The sequence below is a fragment of the Trachemys scripta genome, chromosome 4 (genome assembly GCF_013100865.1).
Source record: "Trachemys scripta elegans isolate TJP31775 chromosome 4, CAS_Tse_1.0, whole genome shotgun sequence".
NCBI lineage: Eukaryota > Metazoa > Chordata > Testudines > Emydidae > Trachemys > Trachemys scripta.
In genome coordinates, this window is record NC_048301.1 from 49,094,743 (window position 1) to 49,119,456 (window position 24,714).

At 40.1% G+C, this 24,714-nt stretch overlaps 1 protein-coding gene across 7 annotated transcripts in view; it reads left to right on the forward strand.

Moving 5' to 3' along the window:
* HECTD1 (HECT domain E3 ubiquitin protein ligase 1) overlaps positions 1–24,714 on the forward strand; it is a 104,576-nt gene that overhangs the window by 12,326 nt on the left and 67,536 nt on the right. For all 7 annotated transcript variants that reach the window (XM_034768704.1, XM_034768702.1, XM_034768707.1 and 4 more), the window contains exon 2: positions 2,148–2,413. In XM_034768704.1, the coding sequence (XP_034624595.1) occupies positions 2,274–2,413 (140 nt within the window). In that variant the 5' untranslated portion in view covers positions 2,148–2,273. The remainder of the gene's footprint in view (positions 1–2,147; positions 2,414–24,714) is intronic.

Consider the following 24,714-nt stretch of genomic DNA (forward strand, 5'->3'; position numbering starts at 1 on the left):
GTATTTATACAGAGCAATCATATTTCCTATCATCCATCACAAGCCACACTCTTCCAGCCTTCTCTTATAAAGTAGGCCCTCCATTCCCTTCATCTTCCTAATAGCTCTTCTCTGCACCTGTTTCAGTTTAAATTACTCTTTCTTGAACATGTTTGACCAAAATTGTACAAGGTATTTCAAATGTGGTTTTATCATTGTACGGTGGCAATAATACTTCTCTATCTGTACTGGAAATGCCTTGCCTGATGTGTCCTATGATCACATTTGCCTTTTTTGTAGTTGCATCACATTGGTGGTTCACAGTTATCCTGTGATCAACCAGTAGTTCCGTCTCTCTTCTTTGACATTTCCAACTGATGAGGCCCCCCCCATCTTATAGCAGAAATTTTTATTAGACCCTAAGTGCATGATCTTGCACATTGTACTATTGAATTTCATCCCATTTCTGTTAGTCCAGTCTTCAAGGTCATCTAGATCTTCATATAATATTCCAGTCCTCCTGTGTATCACTCCCAACTTTGTATCATCAGCATATTTTAGTAGCGCATACATACTTTTTGTACCAAGGTTATTAATAAAAAATATTACATAACATTGGTCCAAAGAACTTGAGGAACTCCACTAGCAGCCTCCCTCTGGTCTGATAGTTCACCTTTTAGCAGAACCTTTTGCCTTCTCCCCTTTAACCAGTTTCTTAACCACTTTACAATTCTAGTACTAATCCCCATCTTCCCTGAGGTCAGACTAATGGGTATATAGTTATCTTGATCGCTTTTTTCCCCTTTCTTAAATATAGGTCAGATGTTAGCTATTCTCCAGTCGTACGGTACCACAAAGAATAGATTTTTATTAAAAATTGTTGATACTGGACTAGTAATCTCATGTGCTAGTTCTTTCAGTATTCTGGGATACATGGTATCGGGTCTCCCTGATCTGAGCATATTAAGTTCTTGAAGTTTTTCTTCCACCTCATTTGTGGCGATTTCCATTTCAGTCAGCCATTCTGCCTTCATGCTCATGTTCCAAATTATCATCCTTATTGAAAACTGAGGCAAAGTATTCGTTTAGTTTTTGGGCCGTTCCTAGATTATCATTAATCTTTTTCCCATCCACACTGCATAGTGGCCCAACCTCATCCTTCCTTATTTTCTTTATATATATACTTTTTAAATTTCCTTGGCAGGAGCAAATTCATCTTGACTTTTAGCAATTCTCGTGTTATTCCTACATTTTCTAACTTCCAAGATGTAGCTTTCTTTGCTGATCAGTCATTTTTCCGTTCCCTATAGGCTTTCTGTTTACTCCTGATAATCTTCTTGAGGTGATTATTCATTCATTTGGTTCTGGAGCCTTTCTGTACAAGTTTTTCCCCAGGTATTTGGGATGCAAATGGCAGACAGTTTTTGTGTCCAGGCAGACGGCACACACTTCTGTTCTCTGTATCTGGCCTATCAATTCTTCTTTGTATGGAGGCCCCAGTTACATAGACCTACCTGTCTCTTCCTGATGTTCATCTCTTATGTTCTCTCCCTCAGGCTTTTGTACATTATCCTCATATTTTCCATGCGCTCTGATCCCTGGCAGTCTTCATATTCATAAAAACTCTATAAAGGTTTCCTTCTGAGTCTTAAGTTGCAGATCTGTCTCAGTAAATTTCATTTAATGCCTGTCTGAATGGGTACATACCTGTAAAATCTCTTGAAATTTCTTATAAAAATTATTTGAGCAAAGAGATGCTTTAGCATTGGGGAAGTTGTATCTGTTTTTTGAAAGGTGACATCAGCTGAGTTATTCTTCAGAAAATATGTATCTGAAAAATAAGCTTATAAGAAAATGTAAGTTAAGGTCTGAAAAATTGTTCCCCTCCAAGCTTTTAGCTGTGAGTTTTTACTAAAAATAATAGTAGAATCTAAAGCTTGCTTGTCTGTGCCTGGGAAAGAAGGCTCTTGTTTTAAGTTAAGTAGAGCAACCTAATTAGATTACATTCAGGTAGGTTTAAAAAAACCAAACACCTTGTCATAATCTGTTGTGAGATCTTAAATGATATAGAAATTAAAGATCCAATAGATGGCTGAAAACATGTTACAGGAGGAACAAATGGAAAAGGTTAATAAGACAGATCCTGATGAGTTGTTTCTTCTTTCTAGGTGAAGACTGCAAATATCCGAGTCTGACTGGAGGGAAAGTTCCACTGTACTCAGGCTATCCTGGCTTGAACACTTTAAGGATTTTTTGGTACTTTTTAATTCAAGCCAAGGCGGCTTTTTAAAACCATGGCAGATGTAGACCCAGACACGTTGCTTGAATGGCTACAGATGGGGCAGGGGGATGAAAGGGATATGCAACTAATAGCTTTGGAACAGTTATGCATGCTGCTTTTGATGTCAGACAATGTGGATCGTTGTTTTGAAACGTAAGTACATTTCTGTTCTTCATTTGCAGGGGCTTTCTGTCCTCCATTTTCAGGCTGTGGCAGTGTTATTTAACAACTTTTCCTTACTAAGTAGGTATATATAAAGTTTGACATGCAGAACTAGAAGCTTCTGCAGTCTTGAAAATGTTATTACAGAAAAAAATGTCTATTGCTGTGCCCACGCTCACTTCCAGAGTATTTTGAGTACCTGCTCATTTTGCAGTGAATGAAAAGTATGGCAACTGTGCAGTGGACAGGAAATACTAATTTGCACACAGTTTTTTTGTTTGTTTTTTAAAGCTTGTTTGGTGTTGAAAAACTATATTCTTGTTTACCCCTATTAGAGAGCATTACATTATCTGTTTTTTTAAATAATAGAAAATAGCCTTTTTACACTAAAATTTGAACTATTCTGTTTTATATTAAAATGCCCACTCAGAGATTTTTAAGTTTTCTTCATGTGATATACAGTAGCTCTTATTTTCAACTCTGCAAGCTAAAAAAAATCATTAACTTAACTAATGCTGGCACTTAATATTTGAGCGTTGATGATCCATAGTAATGTACATCAAATATATTAGTTTCTGTAATTGCTAAATAGTGGGTCTAGAAAGGATGGATTTCGATACAAAGGCATGAACAGAATTTGATCCTTTAAAACTTTTTAGTACCTAATGCAGTGGTTTCCATTCTCCTTTTTGTTGGAGCCCTCTTTGCAGTGTTTTGGTGGATAGTCCATCCTCTTGTCTGTCATTGCTCCTCGGGTTTCCTTGTCTCTCTGTCATATATTAGTACAATTTCTGATTTTCTTTTCTGCTCCTCCACCTCTGCTCCCCCTACAGCCCCCCCATTTTCTTCCTCCTCTTTTCAGTCTAATCACTAGAAGAAGACCTTGGGGTTGCTAGAGGGTTCCCTAGTGCAGTGGTTCTCAACCAAGGGTCGGGGGGCCGCAAGCAGGTTTCGGGGGTCCTCCAAGTAGGGCCAGCGTCAGACTTCCTGAGGCTCAGGACAGCCAGCCAAAGCCTCACTGCATGGGACTAAAGTCTGGGGCCCTGAGCCCTGCCATCCGGGGTTAAAGCCAAAGCCTGAGCAATTTAGTTTTGCAGGAGCCCCTGTGGTGTGGGGTCCCAGGCAGTTGCCCTGCTTGCTACCCCCTAATGCCAGCCCTGGCTTTTATAAGTAGAAAACCAGTTGTTGTGGCACAGATGGGCCATGGACTTTTGTGTGTGTGTCAGAAAGACAAAAGTTGAGAACCTTTGCCCTAGTGGATCTCTTGGGTAGAAGTATATGCAGTTGTGTCTGAACTGAGTGCCGAGGGAACATTTTTGTATGCATGGCAGGGACCTTCTGGATTTTGCAGCCGTATATGTGTGAACAGCTCCTGTAGTAGGAGCAGTCATGGAGGGTTGTATGGCTTTTAAGGAGTCTCTATAGTCCATGGTGACTTGAAAATCAGAAATTGATATAAAAATTTATTCATTACTGTGTTTTTACAGAATACTTTAGTGATTAAAAATGAGTCTGTGGCCTGAAGAGTTTACAATCTATAGATATAATTAAGCATGGATATTTGTCACCAAGATGTGCATTTACTGCTCCTTTCCTCTGACTGTCAATCCCTACTTGGGCATGGGTCCTGCCACCTCAGGCTGAAAAACACTAATTTACTGGCTTCTTAACTTGGCTTCATTGACATAGGTTTGAGCAAACAGTTGAAAAATAACTGTTCTAGAGTATGTTTTAGTTGGGTTGTCCACTTAAATTCATACTGCATTGAACAAAAGTTGAAATGTAATCACAAGCTTTTATAGAAAGATGTTCATTTCTGTATTTATTCAAAAATAGGTCTGAAATATAAACTTGTGAAACGTAAAGCTTGTGGGGTGTTACTTATTTTATTTATAGCAGATTTTTTCTTTAATTAAATAATTCAACTTCTAATACAAAGCTTTTGGTTCCTGTATATTTTGTGTTCCTCTGTGTAAAAGCATATCTGATGAATATTGTGCTGCTGTTATAATGTTGTGTGATTTTTTCTTTTTAAACCGTTATGATTTATCGTTCCTAAACTGAGATACTTGAGTTTCAGGAGAGGGAGAGAGACTGAAGTGTCAATTAAACTACTTTAATTATTAGTATTTTTTAATAGACTAGATTTCAAGTTGATTTTGTTCCTTTATGAGCCTCTGTTTACAAAATGGATTGTGTCTTGAAATTGGTTGCAATTTATAGGTCAGTGCTGGCCAGCCTGTCCACACATGTTGATAGCATAACTAATAGTTCTTGAAAATACTTATTGAGTTGCTTTTCAATAATATTTTAAAAGAAATGATGCCTTGTCTAAATAGGGGATCACTGTGTGGCACGTGTGTTACAAAACATAATTTTCAGTAATTAATCTTGAAAATAGTTTCAGGGCATGGCCCAATTTGTAATGTAGACAGCTCTCTGACCTCCAGAAAAATGTCTCTGCAAACTTAAAAGCATGGTTGTTTGTGGTATGGCAAATCTGTGAGATGCCAAAGCAGATGTTATGCTTTACGACCTTTGATCTGTGAAGAAATGTGATAGTTTATTTCAGGAACCAGTAAAGAGTGGCTTTGATTGGAAAGGATTGCTTTGAAAAATTCTTCCTTCACTAAATTGAGAGTTGAATGAGATCAAATCTTGTATATTTTCGGGATACAACGTGTGTACTAAAATTAGTGGGAGATTAACAGTGTGAATTGCTGATGCTGAGCACGCCTTTGAGCACGACAGTGAAATCAGTCTCTGAATTTAGAGAAAGTTATGACCAAGTCAGAAAAATGGGGAACAAGCATACAAAAATGCTTGCTCAGTATCATGATATAGGTGGAATCTGAGCTTTATTGGAGCAGATTCCAGGGTGTAAAACTAATGACAAATTATGGTGCCAAGTAGTTAAAGTTTTAATGGCTGTGTAACCCAAGATATTGGCATTTTACAGATAATGAAATTTTCTTCAGTGGTTAGTAACACTAATGTTAATGAGTCACTATTTCATTCATCTTCTAGTGACAATGATTCAGAGAGAGACTGATTGTTAGTCACTCAGCAACTACAATGGCTAGAATTTCAACCAGGAACAAAAACACCAGTAGCTCAAGTTGCTAAAACTTGATGGAGTAGAAACATAGTTCAGTTTCAGACAGCTGAATTTGAGGAATATAATTGTTAAAGCTAGTCAAATACCTCTGTAGCCGAAGGGAACATTCCCTGAGCTGGGAAAGAGAAGACCAAGAGTTGAAATGTAACCTCTTATGATTGTGTTTATATTTCCATGCATCGCACCATCCTTATTATTGACAAAGGCTTCAAATCCCAATCCTATAAGGTAGTTAGGTATAGGTTGCCACTCCATTTTACAAATGAGTTTTTTTTTTTTTTTTTTTAAAGAGAGTTTACAGAAAGGCACTGCAGGAATAGAAGCTAAATTTCTAACATGGCAGCTCCAGTCAGCTCTAATCAACTACATTGTCTTTCAGATTTATTATGTTAAGGCATGGGAAAATGTGATTTTTTTTTTTTTTTTTTTTTTTTTTTATAATTTCAATATATAATAGCAATATTTATTGTAAAGCTTTTTTTATTTTTTATCAATTTCAGTTTTCACAGTTACATGAAATTATGGTCGGTCAACATCACATGTCAAAATATACAAAGTAAATATCCTTAAACCAAACTCTAATAAATTTTCAAGTAGCATTTTTCTTACTTTGTGTATCCGTAAATTTAGATTATTATGACAAGTATTTTTTGTCAGTTTGTGTGTGTACATATAATCAAAATTTATTGATAAAAATCTAATCCTTCCAAACGTAAATATTCTTTGGTTATCCTATCTGTAACCACAGAACCACACACTGTTTCCCTGGATGCATCTTCACTGGAGGGAAAAGAATGTTCTTACCTCATGTTAGCTGACACATGGTAATATAGTAAGATCCGAGTGCAGTTAAGACAGTTTGTAGTCTTGACACAAGTTACACAGGTTGAAGTAAAGACTGTGGGGGAGCCTCGGGTTTACCCTGACCTGTCAAAACAAGAGTTTGTAGTTTTAACTAGGATTTTACCTCATGTTAGTTATTATATGTTAGCTAACATATGACATGAGAACAAATCTTTTTCCCCCTAGGAAAGACGAGGTCCCAGAATCAGGGATATAACCTGGGATTTCCAATGTGCTGCTGTTGTCTAGCAAAAAATTGTGTAACCACCAAGGAAAACATGTCTAGTCCTTCTCTGTTGGCTGAGCTAAACATAGGCTAGCAGTTACTCCTGTAGCTCCAGAGGTAGGGCTCTGAGCTGGGAGCCTCCTGTTTACTCATGAGAGGGGCTGTTGTAGTTGCTTGTGACAGTTTTTTTTTTTGTAAATTTGCTTTTTAAAACATTTTAATTCACACAATGAGACTACATACCATAACAGATTTGTAATGTAAGAACTAGTATAATTTTTGGTGCTTTATACCATCATTTACAGTAACTTCAGCAGTGTTAAGGTAAAATATCTTTCTGAACATATAGATTATGTGACCGCCAAATATACTCATTTCATGATAGTCTCAGGTCACTATTAAGATTTTATGCTAGCGTGCAAATTTGATTAAGTAGGGGTAGGTATAGGTATTGCTTTTTGATATCTGTTGTAGCTGTAAGTGAAATCCTTACAGATTATTGGATTGGGTTATCAGCAGTGTGGTAGGTAACGTGAGAATGGCAATAAATGCAGAACTTTTATTTCCCTGCTTTTAAGGTTTTGAGTTGGATGTGTGTTGTGACCTTAACTGTCACTAAGCAAACCTTTTCTGTGCTTTAACTACTAAGGGCTTGTCTAGACGTACAGTGCCACTGTAGGTGCATAGTGAAGATGCTACCTACACTGACAGGAGAGCTTCTCCTGTTGGTGTAAGTACTCCACCTCTCAGAGAATTGGTAAATATGTCAATTGGCAAAGCCCTCAAACTTTACTATAAAAAACACTTTGAGAACACTGCTAATTAAATTGTGGACAACACAGAGATTGGTATAGTGGTGAATAATGATGAGGACAGAGCAGTCATACAGAGCCATTCAAATAAAATACATTTTACTACAACCAAATGCAAAGTTATATACTTAGGAACAAGAAATGCAGGCCATACCTAAAGGATGGAAAGACTGTACTTTGCAAAACAATGATTTTGAAAAGCATTTAGGGCAGTGTTCGGTCAACATCAGCAAAATGTCTCGCAGCCCACAATCGGATTACCCTGATGGGCCACATGCGGCCCACAGGCCGCCTACCACTGATTTAGGGTTCATAGTGGACAAGCAACTGAACGTGAACTTGCAGTATGATGCTGTGGTATACAGGCTACTGTGATTGTTGGGATGTATGAACAGGAGAGTAGGAGTAAGGAGGTGATTTTAGCCTCTGTATATGGCATTGGTAAGATAGATACTGGAATTCTGCATCCAGGTATGGTGTCCAAATTAAAAAAAAAAAAAAAAGGGATTTTGAAAAATTGGAGACTGTGCAGAAAAGAGCCACAGAATGATGTAATGCCTTACATGTTGGAGAGAATGCCTTACCGTGAGAGGCTTAGAGAGTCCATTCAGTATCAAAAAGAAGATTGAGAGGCTACCAGATTACAGTGCATATATACCTTCGTGGGGAGAAAATGTCTGGTATTAAAAGGCATAACTATGACTGGAAGATAAAACCGACAAATTCAAAGTAGAAATTAGGCACAAATGTTTAACAGTGAGGATGATTAATCACTGGAACAAATTATTGAGGGAAATGGTGGAGTCTCCATTTCCTGATGTCTTCAAATCAATAATTGGATGTCTTTATGGAAGACATGCTTGGTTAAACACAAATGATTGGGCTCAATACAGGAATAACTGAGTGAAATTTGATGGTCTGTGATGTACAGGAGGTCAGATTTGATGATTAAATGATGTCTTCTGGCTTTAAACACTAATATTCATAGATTAGTACAATTTCCAGAGCACTATGCAAAGCTAATTAATGTGCATAACACTGAAGAAGATTAGAAATAATATCCCCATTTTATAGATGGGGAATTGGACAAAGAAGTTAAGTGACTTGTTTGGGCTGTTATGGTTGTGAAAATAACATTGCAAACATGAATTTAATCAGGTGGTGCTAGACTGTTTCTATGCTAATGAGTGACTGTGTTCACTTTAGTTTTAGTCTTAGGGCTTGTCAATTTACTGCTCTGTAATTTTCTCACTCAGGGGTGTGAAAAAACACACCCCTGAGCGCAGCAAGTTTCAGCACTGTAAAGCGCCAGTGTAGACAGTGCACCGATGCTGGGAGCCACGCCCCCTGTGGAGGTGGGTTTTTTAGAGTGCTGGGAGAGCACCTGCTGGAATAGCTGCAGGATGTGTTGTTTCCTATATGGCAGATAATTGGACAGAGTGCTGAGAACAGGTGGAATTTGAGGCTCTTATTCAGTTATGATTCCAACTGGTAGTTACAGGGTGGGATCCTCCTACCTGGGGTGGAACAGGATTTGTGAGGGCAGGTTTAAAGTTTCTGCTCCATGACAATGCAATTAATTTAAAACGCTGAAATAGAGTAATCTGTTACAGATTAATCATTTAATCTCAAAATTTGACTATGTTGATTGATAAATTGACTTTTCAGTTTGTTCATTGTCCAGAATATCCTAAAAGACTGAATTTTGTTGATTTATGTTGAGATACAAGGTGGTACACCCACATTTAGCCTGATGCTGTTCCTTTGTTGTTTTGTTAGGTATTGTAACGCCTATCCCCTTCTTTGGACTACCACAAATGTATAATAATATGTTTTCTTTGCAATGTTGTTTGATTTAAAAAAATGCCAGAATTATAGAACACCCTTGCAGAATATGTAGATAATGATTAGAGGGCTGACTGTATTTTGGACTCTCTAAACAAGAAAGCTGTTTCGTCATTCTTACTTAAAAGTAGTATGTATCTGGATACATAGAGTCAGATGTCATTACAGATTTAGGTAAAATTAATTTGATTGTCCTTATATGTCAAAACAGCAAAGAAAACTGCCACAGAATGAGATTATCAGCAATATAAATGGTATATTGGACAGTGCACACTTCTTACAATGTATAGAGTCTCTCAATCCTTTATTTCAGTGATAGTTTTATCATCTTAATGAGCTGTTCATGTTAAATGTTATTTCCAAGAATTTATATTTCAAACTCTCTAAAGGTGCCATCTGTGCAGGATTTTCATTCCTGGGGTCTTAGCTCCTCAGAGATCAGGATGACTCCCTGAGCAACAATGTCTTCAGAGCAAAATGCAAAACCCACTTCTTTGACATACCCTTCTGCAATTACACCACATCTAAAAGAAAATTTAAAAAGAGCTTGCTGTTGAGAGGGATGATAATATATAATAGAAAAACAACGAGGAGTCCTTCTGGCAAACTTTGAGACTAACCAATTTATCTGGGCCTAAGCTTTTGTGGGATATAACCCACTTCATCAGATGCATGGAGTAGAAAATACATGAAGCAGGTATAAATGTACTGCCCATGAAAAGATGGGAGTTGCCTTACCAAGTGGAAGGGGTCAGTGCTAACAAGGCCAATTCAATCAATGTGGATGTGGCCCATTCCCAGCAGTTGACAAGAAGGTGTGAGTATCAACAGAGGGGAAATAATTTTTTTTTTTTTTTAGTGACCCAACATTTTTAATTTTCAGAAAATGTTTTTCAGGTTGCTTTAACTTCCCACAGAGAGAATTGATATTATATGGAGTTTGTGGGCAATGATCTTTATTTTCTAATAAATTCATATTATTAATGAGGGCATCTGAGATAGTCTCAGACATAAATAATAGCAGTATTAGAATACATTATAGATATTGTAATTATAGACAGATTTAAAATCAATTTATCTAATATAGGGGACAGAGACTGTCCTACTAAATAGGGAGACAAGATTTCCCTATTAATACCAATTACAGATTGAAGTAGGCATTAAGGACAAATATTGATTTAGAATAAATTTGATCTCAGAGACTCTTATAATGTATTAATCATAAACCAGTGCTCCAATAAAGTCTTTGGGATGTGATAACAGAAGAATCACAAGACAGTTTGCAGCAAAAGTGCTGATCCCACTATAGAAACAGTGAGTCATGTGTGGACACCCACAATGAGAGATGTACAGTAAATACGCCTCTACCTCAATATAATGCTGTCCTCGGGAGCCAAAAAATCTTACTGCGTTATAGGTGAAACTGCATTATATCGAACTTGCTTTGATCCACCAGAGTGTGCAGCCTCCCCCCCCCCCCGAGCACTGCTTTACTGCGTTATATCAGAATTCGTGTTATATCGGGTAGCGTTATATTGGGGTAGAGGTGTAGTAATAACTGCAGCACTAACCTGTTGTCTACTCAACACCCTAAAGCTATCTCCTTGGGGTTTTTTTTTTATTTTTTTAGGACTCTCTCAAGACACTTTTAAGAATTGCCTGACCGGTGTACTTAAATTTATTAAGTTGTTATAATAAATAATTTCAGGTATTAAAAACTAAAATCCAGAAGGAAATATTTTGATTAAATTTTAATAAGCATTTTCTTGACATTTTAAAAAAATCATTTTGAAGTATAAATCATTGTTTGACCTGTGTTTACCTGAACTTTATAAGCCGACCCTCCTCCCCCCAAGATGCATAAGTAAAAATGGAAACTTTTTATAACCCATTCATAAGCCGACCCTATAATTCAGGGGTCAGCAAACTTTGGCTCCCGGGCCATCAGGATAAGCCTCTGGCGGGCTGAGATGGTTTGTTTACCTTGAGCATCCGCAGGCACTGAGGTAAACCTAAGTAAACAAAGTGTCCCAGCACGCCAGCTGCTACCCTGACGGGCCGGGACAGCAACTGGTGGGGAAATATTTTTGGGGGGGAGAAGCTGAGAGTCAGGAGAGTAACCCCTGTGATCACCTCCACATGACCCTAGCTTAGCTCTTTAGTGTTGTTACTATTAGTATAGAGTAGTTAAGTTTCCTTTTGCCCATTAGTCTATATAGAAAAAAAATTAGCATAGCTTAGTCAGTAGTCTAGAAACAACTTCCCCGCCACCCTAATACAGGGGTACTAGGATCATGGGAGAGGCAGTTAGCAGGATTTAAGACTTGTTTTCCGTGTGATGCTGTCATATCCATTAGTGATGGACTCTCATGGTATCTGATCTGTCTGAGAATCACGCAGAATATGTCTTTCTCTAAGCACACCGAGAGAGCAAGGGAGGAGGCTGAAACTTTTCCTGCTTGAGAAGTTGATGCAGACCTCCTCAAACTCAGAAGATATTTGGAGAAGCCTCAGCCTGTGGCTCTCCATTTCTGTCAGCACCCTTTTAGAGCCCTGTAAATCCACAGATATCCGCTTCATATCTGCGGACCATTTTTGAGAATAGTGGATCGAATCTTTTTGTACAGAGTCCCGACAGGTTTCACTCCAGCATATGGAGGAGGAGTCAGCTAAGACTGGTCTTCATGTTTCACGGTCAAAGATAAAACTGCAAAATCTAGGGCCAGGTCCACCCACGACTCCAATCTCTTTGAACAACAAAACTGTCAAATCAGTTTTCAGCTTTTGCTATCTGGGTTCTATACTTACCTGCTCCTCCAAATCTCACATGGAAGTTCTCCATCGAATTGGCATCGCAGCATCTGCCATGGGTTGTTTACAGCGGATATGGAATCAACATAATCTTAGTATGACAACCAACTTCAGGATTTATTCAAGCTGTATCCTTCCCATACTGTTGTACGGCTGTGAAACATGGACACCACGCCACTCAGACTGGACAAAGCTGGAGGCTTTCCACACAAACTGTCAATGTCGTGTATTGGGCATGAACTGGAATGACTTCACCTGTAATGCAGATGTTTATGGTTGCTCGGGTCTACAGATTACTGGGGCCATTGTTCTCAGGCGGCACCTTACACTTTTTGGAAATGTCGTAAGGATGCCACAAGACGTTCCAGCAACCGTCATTCTCTGGGTGGCTTGTAACATCCAGGATAAAACTCCACCAACCGAGGGGTGGAGGCAGCCTAGAGGAAGAACCCCTATTACGTGGGTTCACCAAGTCTGCTCTGATGTTGAACTCTCAGGTCGTCAAGCCTTTGTGGTTGTGCAGAAACAGACCAAACTGTGAACAGTCGCTATGGCAACTGTCTGGCTATGCGTTGAAGAGAGAGAGGATCAGATGCAGTTACCAACCACACAGAGTTCTACTCACCAGCGGTGCCTGGCCCATGGCATCGGGCTTGGGTGGCCCGGGAGGCGCAATGCGCTCGGGGCCGGCAGCCAGTAGCTGGGACTGGGCAGCAGGCTGGAGTCTGGGCTGTCCAGCACCCGCTCACCATGCCACGTCCTGTCCAGCAGCTCGGGCCCTTCGGGCAGTGCCAGTGTCCCCACCATGGCCCAGCCTGGCAGCAGTGGCCATGCTTCTAGTCCTGGGCCTGGCCTACTGGGTCTTGGGCAGCAGGGCCCACCCCTGGCCACAGGGATTGGTGTAGGCGGGGCCCCAGCGCCCCACTATGATGCAATACTCACTGCTGCTGCCGTGTGCTGTCGCTCACAAGCCCCCAGGAGCAGCATGTAATGCGTTGCCCCTTCCTCCCTCTGCGCTGCCCCTTCTCCTCTAGATCCCGCCCCTGTGCTGCCCCTCACACCAGTCCCCGCCCATGCACTGCCTCTTTTCTGCAAGACTCTGCCCCCCCCCCCACTCGTTCTCCCTCCCACCCCCTGGTGCTAGCCCCTGTGAGACAGCTTGCTGCTGCATGTGCAGATGCAGACACAGGTAAAAGATGGCTAGCGGATCAGATCGTGGGTTGATCCTTGCGGATGCAGACCCACATTTTTGTATCTGCACAGGACTTTACCCTGGTGATCCATGACTCCCCTCTGAGCTCCCAGGCTGCTTCCTCTCAGGGGCAACCGTGGTAATGAAGTTCACTCCAGTAGCCTCCATCTGTTCTTCTCTATTTTCCCCCCAAAATCTCTTTCTTTAATGACCCAAAGGGGGAGTGACGAGTGTAATAACCCATCCCCTCATTATTTTGTCCATCAATTGGGTTTAGTGTTCGAAACGCCAGTTTTGGTTCATTAGTTTCCAATTTCACATCCTCGTTTTTTTTTTTTTTTTTTTTTTTTTTTACCAAGGATGATTTTAACATGGTTCTTGACCCATACTGGTAGGCTCTTTTGTTTAGACTAATTCAGTCTTTAGCTCCTTTTTTTATACCTTTTCTCAACAACATTTGTTGTAGGTTATTGTGACACCTTAGGAATGTTCACATTACTTTTTACAGTTGAGCTCACAATTAAGGTACGTTTGTGTGCCCAGTTATCACATCAGAGGTAATGATGATTCCAGTCATCTGGCATCTCTAGAGGGGTCCAGGCAACAATCAAGGATCTCCCATTTGAGATCTCCCATCCCTCTTCACCAATGAGACTGACAAAGCCCCCCAGACTTTATTATAGGGTAACCCTTGATTCCTTGGGGTTCTGTCGCAACTCCTAAAAGGAAGCAGCCTTTACACAGTACTATGGTCAACCAACAAGATCTTGTATGCCAGTGTGGAAGAAGCAGAAATTTCACCAGGGTCAACCCTCTGTTGATTCCTTGACAGCCTCACAATTTGGGGCTTCAAATAGTGAGCCAGTTTGATGCCAATGTAGGGTGCCTACTTGGACTACCACAGGATCTCTTTTGTTTTACTCCGTCCTTTGGCAACGGTCGGTTTTATTTTCAGCATTCTTGGTATGGGATTATCGGGGGATCATGAGCAAGTGGCATTCCATTCAATTCCAATCCCCTCTGTTTTTTCCTTGTCCCTTTTCAGGGACCCTTCTTCTGAGAGACTGTTAAAGTAGGAGATAGATTCCCTTTTGCAATTAGGAGCAATGGAGGAGGTGTCCTTGGAGTTCAGAGGCAGATGTTTTTATTCCCACTACTTAATCCCAAAGAAGAAAGGGGTTTGGAGACCCATACTCTATTTTTACTTCTCAACACCTTCAGCTGCTGTTTCAGATACAAAATAGTGACCCTAGCTTCTATAATGCCTTCATTAGATCCCATGGTCTGGTTTGCAGCTCTTGGCCTACAAAACAACTATTTTTATATCTTCATACCACTGGCACATGGATTCCTGGTAGGAAAATGTCACTGCCAGCACAGAATCCTACCTTTTGGCCTTTCTGCAGGTCCAAGACTTTTCACCAGTTGTCTGTTGGTAGTGGCAGCTCATCTAAGGAGACGAGGAATCCAGGTATATCCATACCTAGACAACTGGGTAACTGAAGGAAGATCACCACAATAGGTGATCAACTTTGTACAAACAATCCTGAAACTCTCTTCTTCCCCAGGTATCAAAGTAATCAGAGAAATATACACTGACTCCACTCAGAGCATAATTCATAGAGCTCTTTTAGACTCCACATCAGTGAAGGCCTACCTTTCACAGCAAAGATTTCAGACTATATTAGACCTCATCTATCAACTTCATGCATATCCAAGAATACTACTGAGGACATGTCTCAGACTTCATGGATACGTGGCTGTGTGCACTGATGTCACACAGCATGCTAGACTTCACCTTCCATTCATGCAAGGATGGTTGAGATTATTGTACCTGCCCAGCAGGCACTGAATGAACATGATGGCCACAGCAACACAAGAAATCCTTGCCTCATTGAACTGGTGGACAGAACAACTTTAGGTATGCAACAGAGTTTTTTCTTCTCCATGCTCCTAGCTACGAAGACGTTGGTAACACAGACCTCCATTCAGGGATGGGGGCTCATTTGAATCAACTGGAAACTTAGTTACTGTGGTCTCTCAGGAAATCTGCTTGCACATAAACATTTTGGAACTCGGCATGCAAGATTTTCCTGCCTCTTCTATGGCGATCAACAATTCAAGTGTTGACCAACAATACCACTGTGAACCCTCAGAATGTCAGTTTAGACAGCACTGTTTCAACAGATGGGAGTGCAAGATCATCCTCACTCTGTCAGGCCATGTGTCTTTGAGAGTGGTATATTCTTTTCCAGTCTTCAGAATACATTGGCAGACCATCTTGTTAGGGACTTTTTTGAAAACCTTGAGGGGTCTCTTAAAGACATTCACACAGAGCATCTTTTGCAAATGGGGATTCTCAAAAGTGGACCTGTTTGCCACCAACCAGAACAAGAAATGCCAAACCTTGTGCTGCAGATGGGGAGTGAGGGAGGCACAAGCCCAGGCTCTGTGACAGATGCTTTCTTCATTCCTTGGACTGTGAGATTGATGTATGTGTTTGTGCTGATCCCTAAGATTCTGAAGTTCATGAGGAAACTGAGACAAGGTGCAGGGCAAATGATCATGGTGGCCCCAGCATAGGCCTCAGGCAGTTAAAGTGTTGGGTGCTGGTGAGCTTAACAACATAGCTGCTGATTACTTTACCCATTCTGCCTGACATTTTCTCCCAGAATATCAGTCATATCCTACACGTGAACCCAGCGTTTTTTACATCTGATAGCCTGGATGCTGGCAGGATGATATCCACTGAAAGAAGCTGTTCAGCTGGGGTTGAGAATATTCTACTGTAGATCATGAAAATCCTCAACCATATTGACTTGCGGAGCTAAATAGAAGAAGTTTTCTATTTGGGCACCTTTAGTATCAACTTTCTCTCCTGAGAGCATCAGTATTATCAGCACTGGACTATTTGCTAGAGCAGTCTTTCCATCAACTTGGTTAGAGTCCATCCGCAACAATATCTGCAAATCACTGATATTCAGAGTCATGCTGTATTTTCCCAACCCACAGTATTAACGTTCCTGAAGGGTCTTGTGCATGTTTTTCCCTAGTTTGAGAGTCCGCCTCCTTTCTAGATTCTTAATAGCAGGGTTGTGTGCCCCTGCTTTGAGAACTCTTAGGAACCTGTTCCCTTTACCACTTGTCAATGAAAACTGCTTTTCTGCTTTTCCCATTATGTGAAGTAGGTCCAGCTCCCCTGTGCCAGAGCAGGTACTCCCATTTGGCCAATAAGAGAACGGGGCAGCATTTGGGGGTATAAAGGATCAGGGAACGACCTGGTGAGGTGGAGTTCTAGTGAGTCAGAGCACACTGATTCAGTCAGGAAGGGCAAATGAGAGCTACCAGAGACCAGGAAATTGGAGGAGTCCTGAAAGGAAGCAGAATGTGGTTCCTGGTAGAAGGCTGGAGATCACCAAGAGGGGTTTGCTGGCTGGCATCTCTGAGCCAGGACTGGAGAGAGCTTGAAGGCAGGAGGAGCAGTAGCAGAGGGAATTGTCTGCTATCTCTAAGCTGAAGCCAAGGGCTGGAGCGGGCTGACGGCAAGCGAACAGTGGAGGAGCGTTATCCACTGATGTCTCCAGTGCCAGAAAGCAGGACCCAGAGGAACTTTGAGGGGTCCAAGAGGAGTGAGGGCTCCCTTGGCAAAGATGCTCCTAGCAGAGAGGCTGTCGAGTTCCCACTGGTCGGAGTTGGGTTGCATTCCATTTGGAAGAGCTGGGGTGGCTGTCCTGGTACAATGACAGGAGAGGATTGATAGAGTCCGGGAGTAGTCAAAGGCACCGTGTGCGGTATGTGGGGCAATGATGGACGAGATGTCTTGAGTTTTAATGACTGCACTGGACTGGGGTGAGAAATGGACTGTTTGGGACTTCTGTTATGGACTATTTGGACCATGTTGTGGTAATAAAACAGCCGGAAGGATGGGTAGTACTGAGACCAGAAAGCCCGAAATGAAGTTATTGGGTCACTTTAAAGGAGAAACTCCTCTGGCCTGTAAAAGCTTCATCTTCACTAGGGGGCTTTGCCAGTATAGCTTTGTTACAGTTCAGGGCAGCTGCATCTGTATTTCCCCTTGGTCAGCAAGGACATCCTCTCTAGGCTCCCGGCTTCTCAGCCATTCACCTTTCTTGAGTGGAGATTTGTGTCTCTCTCTGTCTTGACTAGGGTATTTTCAGACTGCACAGCACTCTGCCTACACTGTGAATTCCCCCGGATAGTCAGACTGCCTAAACAGGCCTTCTTTACTTGTCTCCTCTAAGCTGGTAAACAATGTAATTGCCACAGTTAAGTCACCACACAGTTCTTTCAAAGCAAGCACATTTATTCTTAAGGTAAAAGCATTAAGATAAAACCTATTAAAATAATTAAAGAACCTACAAGTATACTAATAAGCTTACCAGAGATTACCTCAACTCTGTCAAGGACACTGGTTGGTGAACAGTCCTTCAAACCCCACCCAGGAGTTTTTCTGTAGTCACATGTTCATAAAAACTGTTAGCTCAGTACAAGCACACTCATGAATGAGAGTCTCTCCTTTATCCAGTTTAGGATTTGAAGCGATTGAATAGGTAATAAGCCAGGCAAAGGGTTTCTCAGCAAGGCGCAGCTTTGAAAGGGTGGATCTAAAGGAGGGGAATTTGTATTCCCCTCCTTCCAAGTGTACCCTAGGAATCGCACTTAAGTTTGTTTGTCTAGCATGCTGTTTCAAAGAGTCCTTTGATGCTCATAAAACATCCCCGGGTTTATATTAGCCATGTCTCCTCCTTCAAGTTACACAGTATTCCACAATAATACATAAACATTTGCAGTCTTAATACAAAGGAATCCTAAAGTACATACACTTAATTCAATAAGGTTTAACTTAATTCGGTAAGGTTTGTCCAGGATATTGCAGAACCTTGTCATATCTGTCACAAACTCTGCTGGCAAAGCTTTTGTTTAAACTAGCCCTGAGTTGCTAGTTGTAGGGAAAGGGTCAGAAGAAGGAGGTGCCTACCCTGGAATAGTGTTTCTCTCCAGTATTCAGCCCCTGTCACTGGACACTCTCAGAAATTACCAAATCAGTTGTCTCCAAAGAGACAGTATACACAGCAACCCGTTGGCTCAGCTGAGGATTCACACTCTAACACAGGGGTCGGCAACGTTTGGCACGCAGCTCGCCAGGGTATCTTACTCTGACGAGCCGCATGCCAAACATTGCCGACCTCTGCTCTAACATATTGCACTGGAAGAACTTATAGTGAAACCAAGAATAAGTTTATTACGATCAGAGATTTAAGTGATGATAAGCAAATGTAATAGAAACAGAAAATATTTACAAATAAAAATAGCATGCTTCTAAGAGAGTTAATGGAAGCTTAGCAGTCTCTCTGTGTCTTATCTACAAAATATGCTAAGTTTGAAGAAAAAGTATTCGTTAGCTTTCAAGTTAAAAGTTCACAGTTAATTGAAAATGTTTTAATCTACTTATATCAACTCAAACTTAGTGATTTAGAACTTTAGGGGGATTTTTGAATCACTTTAACTACTATGAATTGGTCTTGTACTACCTTTGTCCAGGGGTGCATCACACCTGAATGTAGTATGTGTGTGTGACAAGGTGGGTGAGGTAATATCTTTTATTGGACCAACTTCTGTTGGTGAGAGAGAGACGCTTTCTTCAGAGTTGTTCTTTTGCATGTAGCATGTATGTCTTATCTGCTTCATGACATGACTCTGTGCAAGTAGCCAAACATTTCATTGGGCTTTTTTGTCTCCATACATATTTTTTTATATTCTTAAGACTTGTCTTTCTCTGTCTGATTTTGATCAATTAAAGTTTGGGCCCTATCGCTTAACAGAATATAGTGAGTGTGTATTCTCTCTTTATATATTCTGTATATGTTTATATAAAAATTGTAGACTAAACTTTGATAATCTCTCTTTTTAAAAGATAATGGAAAAATTAACTTCTAAAATTACTTATGGGTACTGCATTAAAATATATAATGAAAGCTGATGCTCAAAAATAAGTGGGACTAGATATTTGTAGAATAGAACAAACATGTACAATGAGTGGATAATCAATTTACAAATTGAAATGTACTAGAACAGGGAATGCATAGATTGTTCAGTATGTTTCATGCTACAAGTATAAACATATTTTGTGCAGTTTTGCAATTTAGGCTATACACTTCATTTACAGTGGGTGCTTTATGCTGCATGGGTGGGGAGAGGAGTGATTCCTGAAGCTCTTTGAGTTTTACTAAATGCATTATGTTTTAATCTCTCTTCCTTCAGTTTGTACTGTTCTCTTTTTAATAGTTTGGAGTGTTTCAGCTGTTCAGCAGTTTGTTTAGCTTAGTGCACTTGCCAGCTATCTGATTGCCAGTATTGTTTCACCAAACTGAAAGACACAACTAATGAGTGTTAAACACAGGCAAGGAAGAGAAAGCAGAGAGAACTAAAAAATTGAGGCAGGTGGAGGAAATTGTGGAAAGGGCATTAGAGGACTTTCAAACAGGGTAGATTGATTTAAATCAAAGTGATTTAAAAATTGTTTGTAATCATGTTTTGCATTTGTACTTTTTATTTATTTTCTAAAAGAAAGGTTAACCATTACCAATAGCCATTACACTAAAGTTAGTGTATCTTTTTGCTAACCTGGACGATACTCTATCTATACCTATTTATTTAAGCAGTTCTATAGCTTAACTTACTTATTTTTTATTCAGTTTTTAATTTTTACATCTTTTTATTGTTAGAATATGGTGAATGTGATGCATTTCTTATTTACTAGATTATTTTTTACTTGTGATTTGTGTCAAGCTCTATTTGGATTGAAATTCAAATTAAATTAAAATCACAAAAATAGGATTCTAATATTTTTATGAAATAAAGCCACCAAGGTATTTACGTGCCAGATATGCTAAACATTCGTATGCCCTTTCATGCTTCAACCACCATTCCAGAGGACATGCGTCCATGCTGATGACGGGTTCTGCTCGATAATGATCCAAAGCAGTGTGGACTGACGCATGTTCATTTTCGTCATCTTAGTCAGATGCCACCAACAGAAGGTTGATTTTCTTTCTTGATGGTTTGGGTTCTGTAGTTTCTGAATTGAAATGTTGCTCTTTTAAGATTTCTGACAGCATGTTCTGTATCTCGTCCCCCTCAGATTTTGGAAGGCACTTCAGATTCTTAAACCTTGGGTTGAGTGCTGTAGTTACCTTTAGAAATCTCATATTGCTACTTTCTTTGCATTTTGTTAAATCTGCAATGAAAGTGTTTTGAAATAGAACAGGCTATGCTGGGTCATCATCCGAGACTCCATAAAATCTATGGCAGAATGCAGGTAAAACCATGGACCAGGAGACATACAATTCTCACCAACGGAGTTCAGTCACAAATTTAATTAACGCATTATTTTTTTAATGAGCGTCATTGGGATGGAAGCATGTCCTCTGGAATGGTGGTCAAAGCATGAAGCATATGAATGTTGGTCACATATATACCTTGCCATGCTGGCTACAAAAGTGCCATGCGAACACATGTTCTCACTTTCAGGTGACATTGTTTACATTTACAGGAGATTTACAAACTTTTTGTCTTACTGATTGGCTGAACAAGAAGTAGGGCTGAGTGGACTTGTAGGTTCTAAAGTTTTACATTGTTTAGAAAGTTGCACTTTCGTGATAGAGATTGCACTACCGTAAATTGTATGAGGAACTGAAAAATACTATTTCTTTTGTTTATCTTTTTTATAGTGCAAATGGTTGTAATAAAAAAAAATATAAAGTGAGCACTGTACACTTTCTATTGTGTTGTAATTGAAATCAGTATATTTGAAAATATAGAAAAACATCCAAAAATATTTAGAATAAATTTAAATTGGCATTCTATTATTATTTAACAGTGTGATTAAAACTACGATTAATCACAATTAATTTTTTAATCGAGTTAATTGGTTTTGAGTTAATGGCTTGAGTTTACTGTCATTAATTGACAGTCCTAGTATTTATTTCATTAAAAATATTAGAGGTCTCTAGCCATTTCCAAATTGAGTATTGGGGCCTGTAGCAGACCCAAAGCACTGTCCCAAGGGTGCCTCTGATAGTTTTCTTCCCCAAAGAGATTTTTACCCAAAGAGATTGTTTTAGCCATTCCATCACTTCTAATTTCTTTACAGTCTACCTCATCATTAATATACAGTGCTTCACCACCACCTTTACCTTTATTTCTGTCTTTCCTGAAGAGCACATACCCTTCAATACTTATACTCTAATCATGACTACTATTCCACCATGTATCCTCTCTTATTTGATTTTCCTCCTGTTCAGCGTTAGAATCGAGCATGGAGATTACATGAGTGTCTGTCTCCCAACCATCTTCTCTGATTTTTAGTTTAAAGCTTTTTTAATCGGTTATGCTAACCTCCATCCCAGGTGTCTATTTTCCGCCCTACTCAGGTGGAGTCCATTCCATGAGCACAGTCTTTTGTCTGTGAATGCCTCCCAATGGTCCAACATTCCAAAGCCCTCCTTATGGCACCACTGCCTGAGGCATCTGTTGATCATCATAATCTTGTCTCGCCTTCGCTCCCCTCCTCTAGGGACAGGTAGAATCCCACAGAAGATCACCTGAGCCTTCATTTCTTTAAGCATCTTTCCAAGCCTGGCATAGTCTCCCTTGATGCATTCCAGTAAGAATCTAGCTGTATCATTTGTTCCCATGTGAAGGACAATCAGTGGATTCTTTCCAACTCCCATTAGGATCCTCTTCAGCCTCAGGTCCACGTCTCATATTTTAGCTCCCAGCAGACAGAACACCATTCTATTCTCTGGATCAGCTCTGGTGACAGGCCTGTCTGCCCTTCTTAGTGGGGAATCCCCAGTCATGTAGACCTGCATCTTCCTGGTTGTTGGTGCCATTCTCCAGGCTTCCCCCTTCTGTTCTTTCTGGCTGCAAGTCCTTTTGTCTTTTTCTCTCAATTGCAATCTTCTGAGCTCATCCTGTATACTCGTAGTGCTCCAGACTCTGGCTATCTCCATTAACTTGTCTCTTCTTATAGGTCTAGCAGCTCTTCTCTTCTTCCTGGCCCTTCCACCTTCTGTTATTGCCTGCTGCTCCACTGGTTTCTGATATCAAAATGGATGAGAGTCCACTGCAGAATTTTGGCACGTAATATTTAGAGTGGCGGGGGGAAAAGAGCACCAAAAATATAACACTTTGACCTTTTTCATTTTGCTTTAAAAAGGGAATGATAAAACATTAGCCACAATTACCTCTTTTGATTTATTTTAATTTTGTAAACTAAAAACTGTCTGTAGCTATAGAATCATAGAAATGTAGGGCTGAAAGGGACCTCTAAGCAGACATCTAGTCCAGCCCACTGTGCTCAGTCAGTACCAGGTATATCTAGATCGTCCTAGACAGGTGTTTGGCTCACCTGTTCTTAAAAGTTGCCAGTGATGAGGATACCTATCACATCCTTGACAGGTGCTTGTCCAATCTGTTCTTAAAAAAACTCTAATGATGATGATTCCATAATCTCCCTTGGAAGCCTATTCCAGTACTTAACTACCCTTATAGTTAGAAAGTTTTTCCTAATATCTAACCTAAATATCCTTTGTTGCAGATTAAGAGCATTACTTCTGGTCCTACCTTCAGTGGCCATGGAGAACAATTGATCACAGTCCTCTTTATGACAGCCATTAATATATTTGAAGACTGTTATTAGATCCCCCCCCTCAGTCTTCTTTTCTCAAGACTAAACATGCCCAGTTTTTTTAATATTTCCTTATAGATCAGGTTTTCTAAATGTTTTGTCATTTTTGTTGCTCTCCTCTGAACTCTCTCCAGTTTATCCACATCATTCCTAAAGTGTGGCGCCCAAAACTGGGCACAGTACTTCAGCTGAGTAGAGTGGGTCATTTATTTCCTGTGTCTTAATATAACACTCCTATTAATACATCCCAGAATGATATTCACCTTTTTTGCAATTGTATCACGTTGTTGACTCTCATTAGTGATCCTCTCTAACCCCCAGGTCCTTTGGAGGGGTACTATTGCCTAGCCAGTTATTCCCCATTTTGTAGCTATACATTTGATTTTTCCTTCATAAGTGTAGTACTTTGCACTTGTCTTTTGCTGAATTTCGTTCTTGTTGATTTCAGAGTCAGACCATTTCTCTGATTTGTCAGGGTCATTTTGAATTCTAATCCTGCCCTCCAAAGTGAAAATGAGGTAGGACCAGATTCTAAAATCGGGAAAGAACAGGTCAAAATTACTTAAACAAGTTAGATGTCTTCAAATCACCAGGGCCTGATGAAATGCATCCTAGAATACTCCAGGAGCTGACTGAGAAGATATCTGAGCCACTAGCAATTATCTTTGAAAAGTCATAGAAGACGGGAGATATTCCAGAAGACTGGAAAAGGGCAAATATAGTGCCCATCTATAAAAAGTGAAATCAGGACAACCCGGGGTATTACAGATCAGTCAGTTTAACTTCTGTACCCGGAAAGATAATGTAGCAAATAATTAATCAATCAATTTGCAAACACCTAGAAGATAATAAGGTGATAAATAACAGTCAGCATGGATTTGTCAAGAACAAATCGTGTCAAACCAACCTGATAGCTTTCTTTGACAGGGTAACAAGCCTTGTAGATGGGGGAAAGCAGTAGATGTGGTATATCTTGACTTTAGTAAGACTTTTGATACTATCTCGCATGACCTTCTCATAAACAAACTAGGGAAATACAACCTAGATGGAGCTACTATAAGGTGGGTGCATAACTGGTTGGAAAATCATTCCCAGAGATTAGTTATCAGTGGTTCACAGTCATGCTGGAAGGACATAATGAGTGGGGTCCCGTAGGGATCGGTTCTGGGTCCAGTTCTGTTCAATATCTTCATCAGTGATTTAGATAATGGCATAGAGAGTACGCTTACAAAGTTTGAGGATGATACCAAGCTGGTAGGGGTTGCAAGTGCTTTGGAGGATAGGATTAAAATTCAAAATGAGCTGGACAAACTGGAGAAACGGTCTGAAGTACATAGGATGAAATTCAATAAGGACAAATGCAAAGTACTCCATTTAGGAAGGAACAATCAGTTGCACACATACAAATGGGAAATAACTACCTAGGAAGGAGTACTGTAGAAAGGGATCTGATGGTCATAGTGGATCACAAGCTAAATATGAGTCAACAGTGTAACACTGTTGCAAAAAAAGCAAACATCATCCTGGGATATATTAGTAGGAGTATTGTAAGCAAGACATGAGAAGCAATTCTTCCGCTCTACTCCGCGCTGATTAGGCCTCAACTGGAGTATTGTCTCCAGTTCTGGGTGCCACATTTCAGGAAAGATGTGGACAAATTGGAGAAAGTCCAGAAAAGAGCAACAAAAATGACTAAAGGTTTTGAAAACATGACCTATGAGGGAAGATTGAAA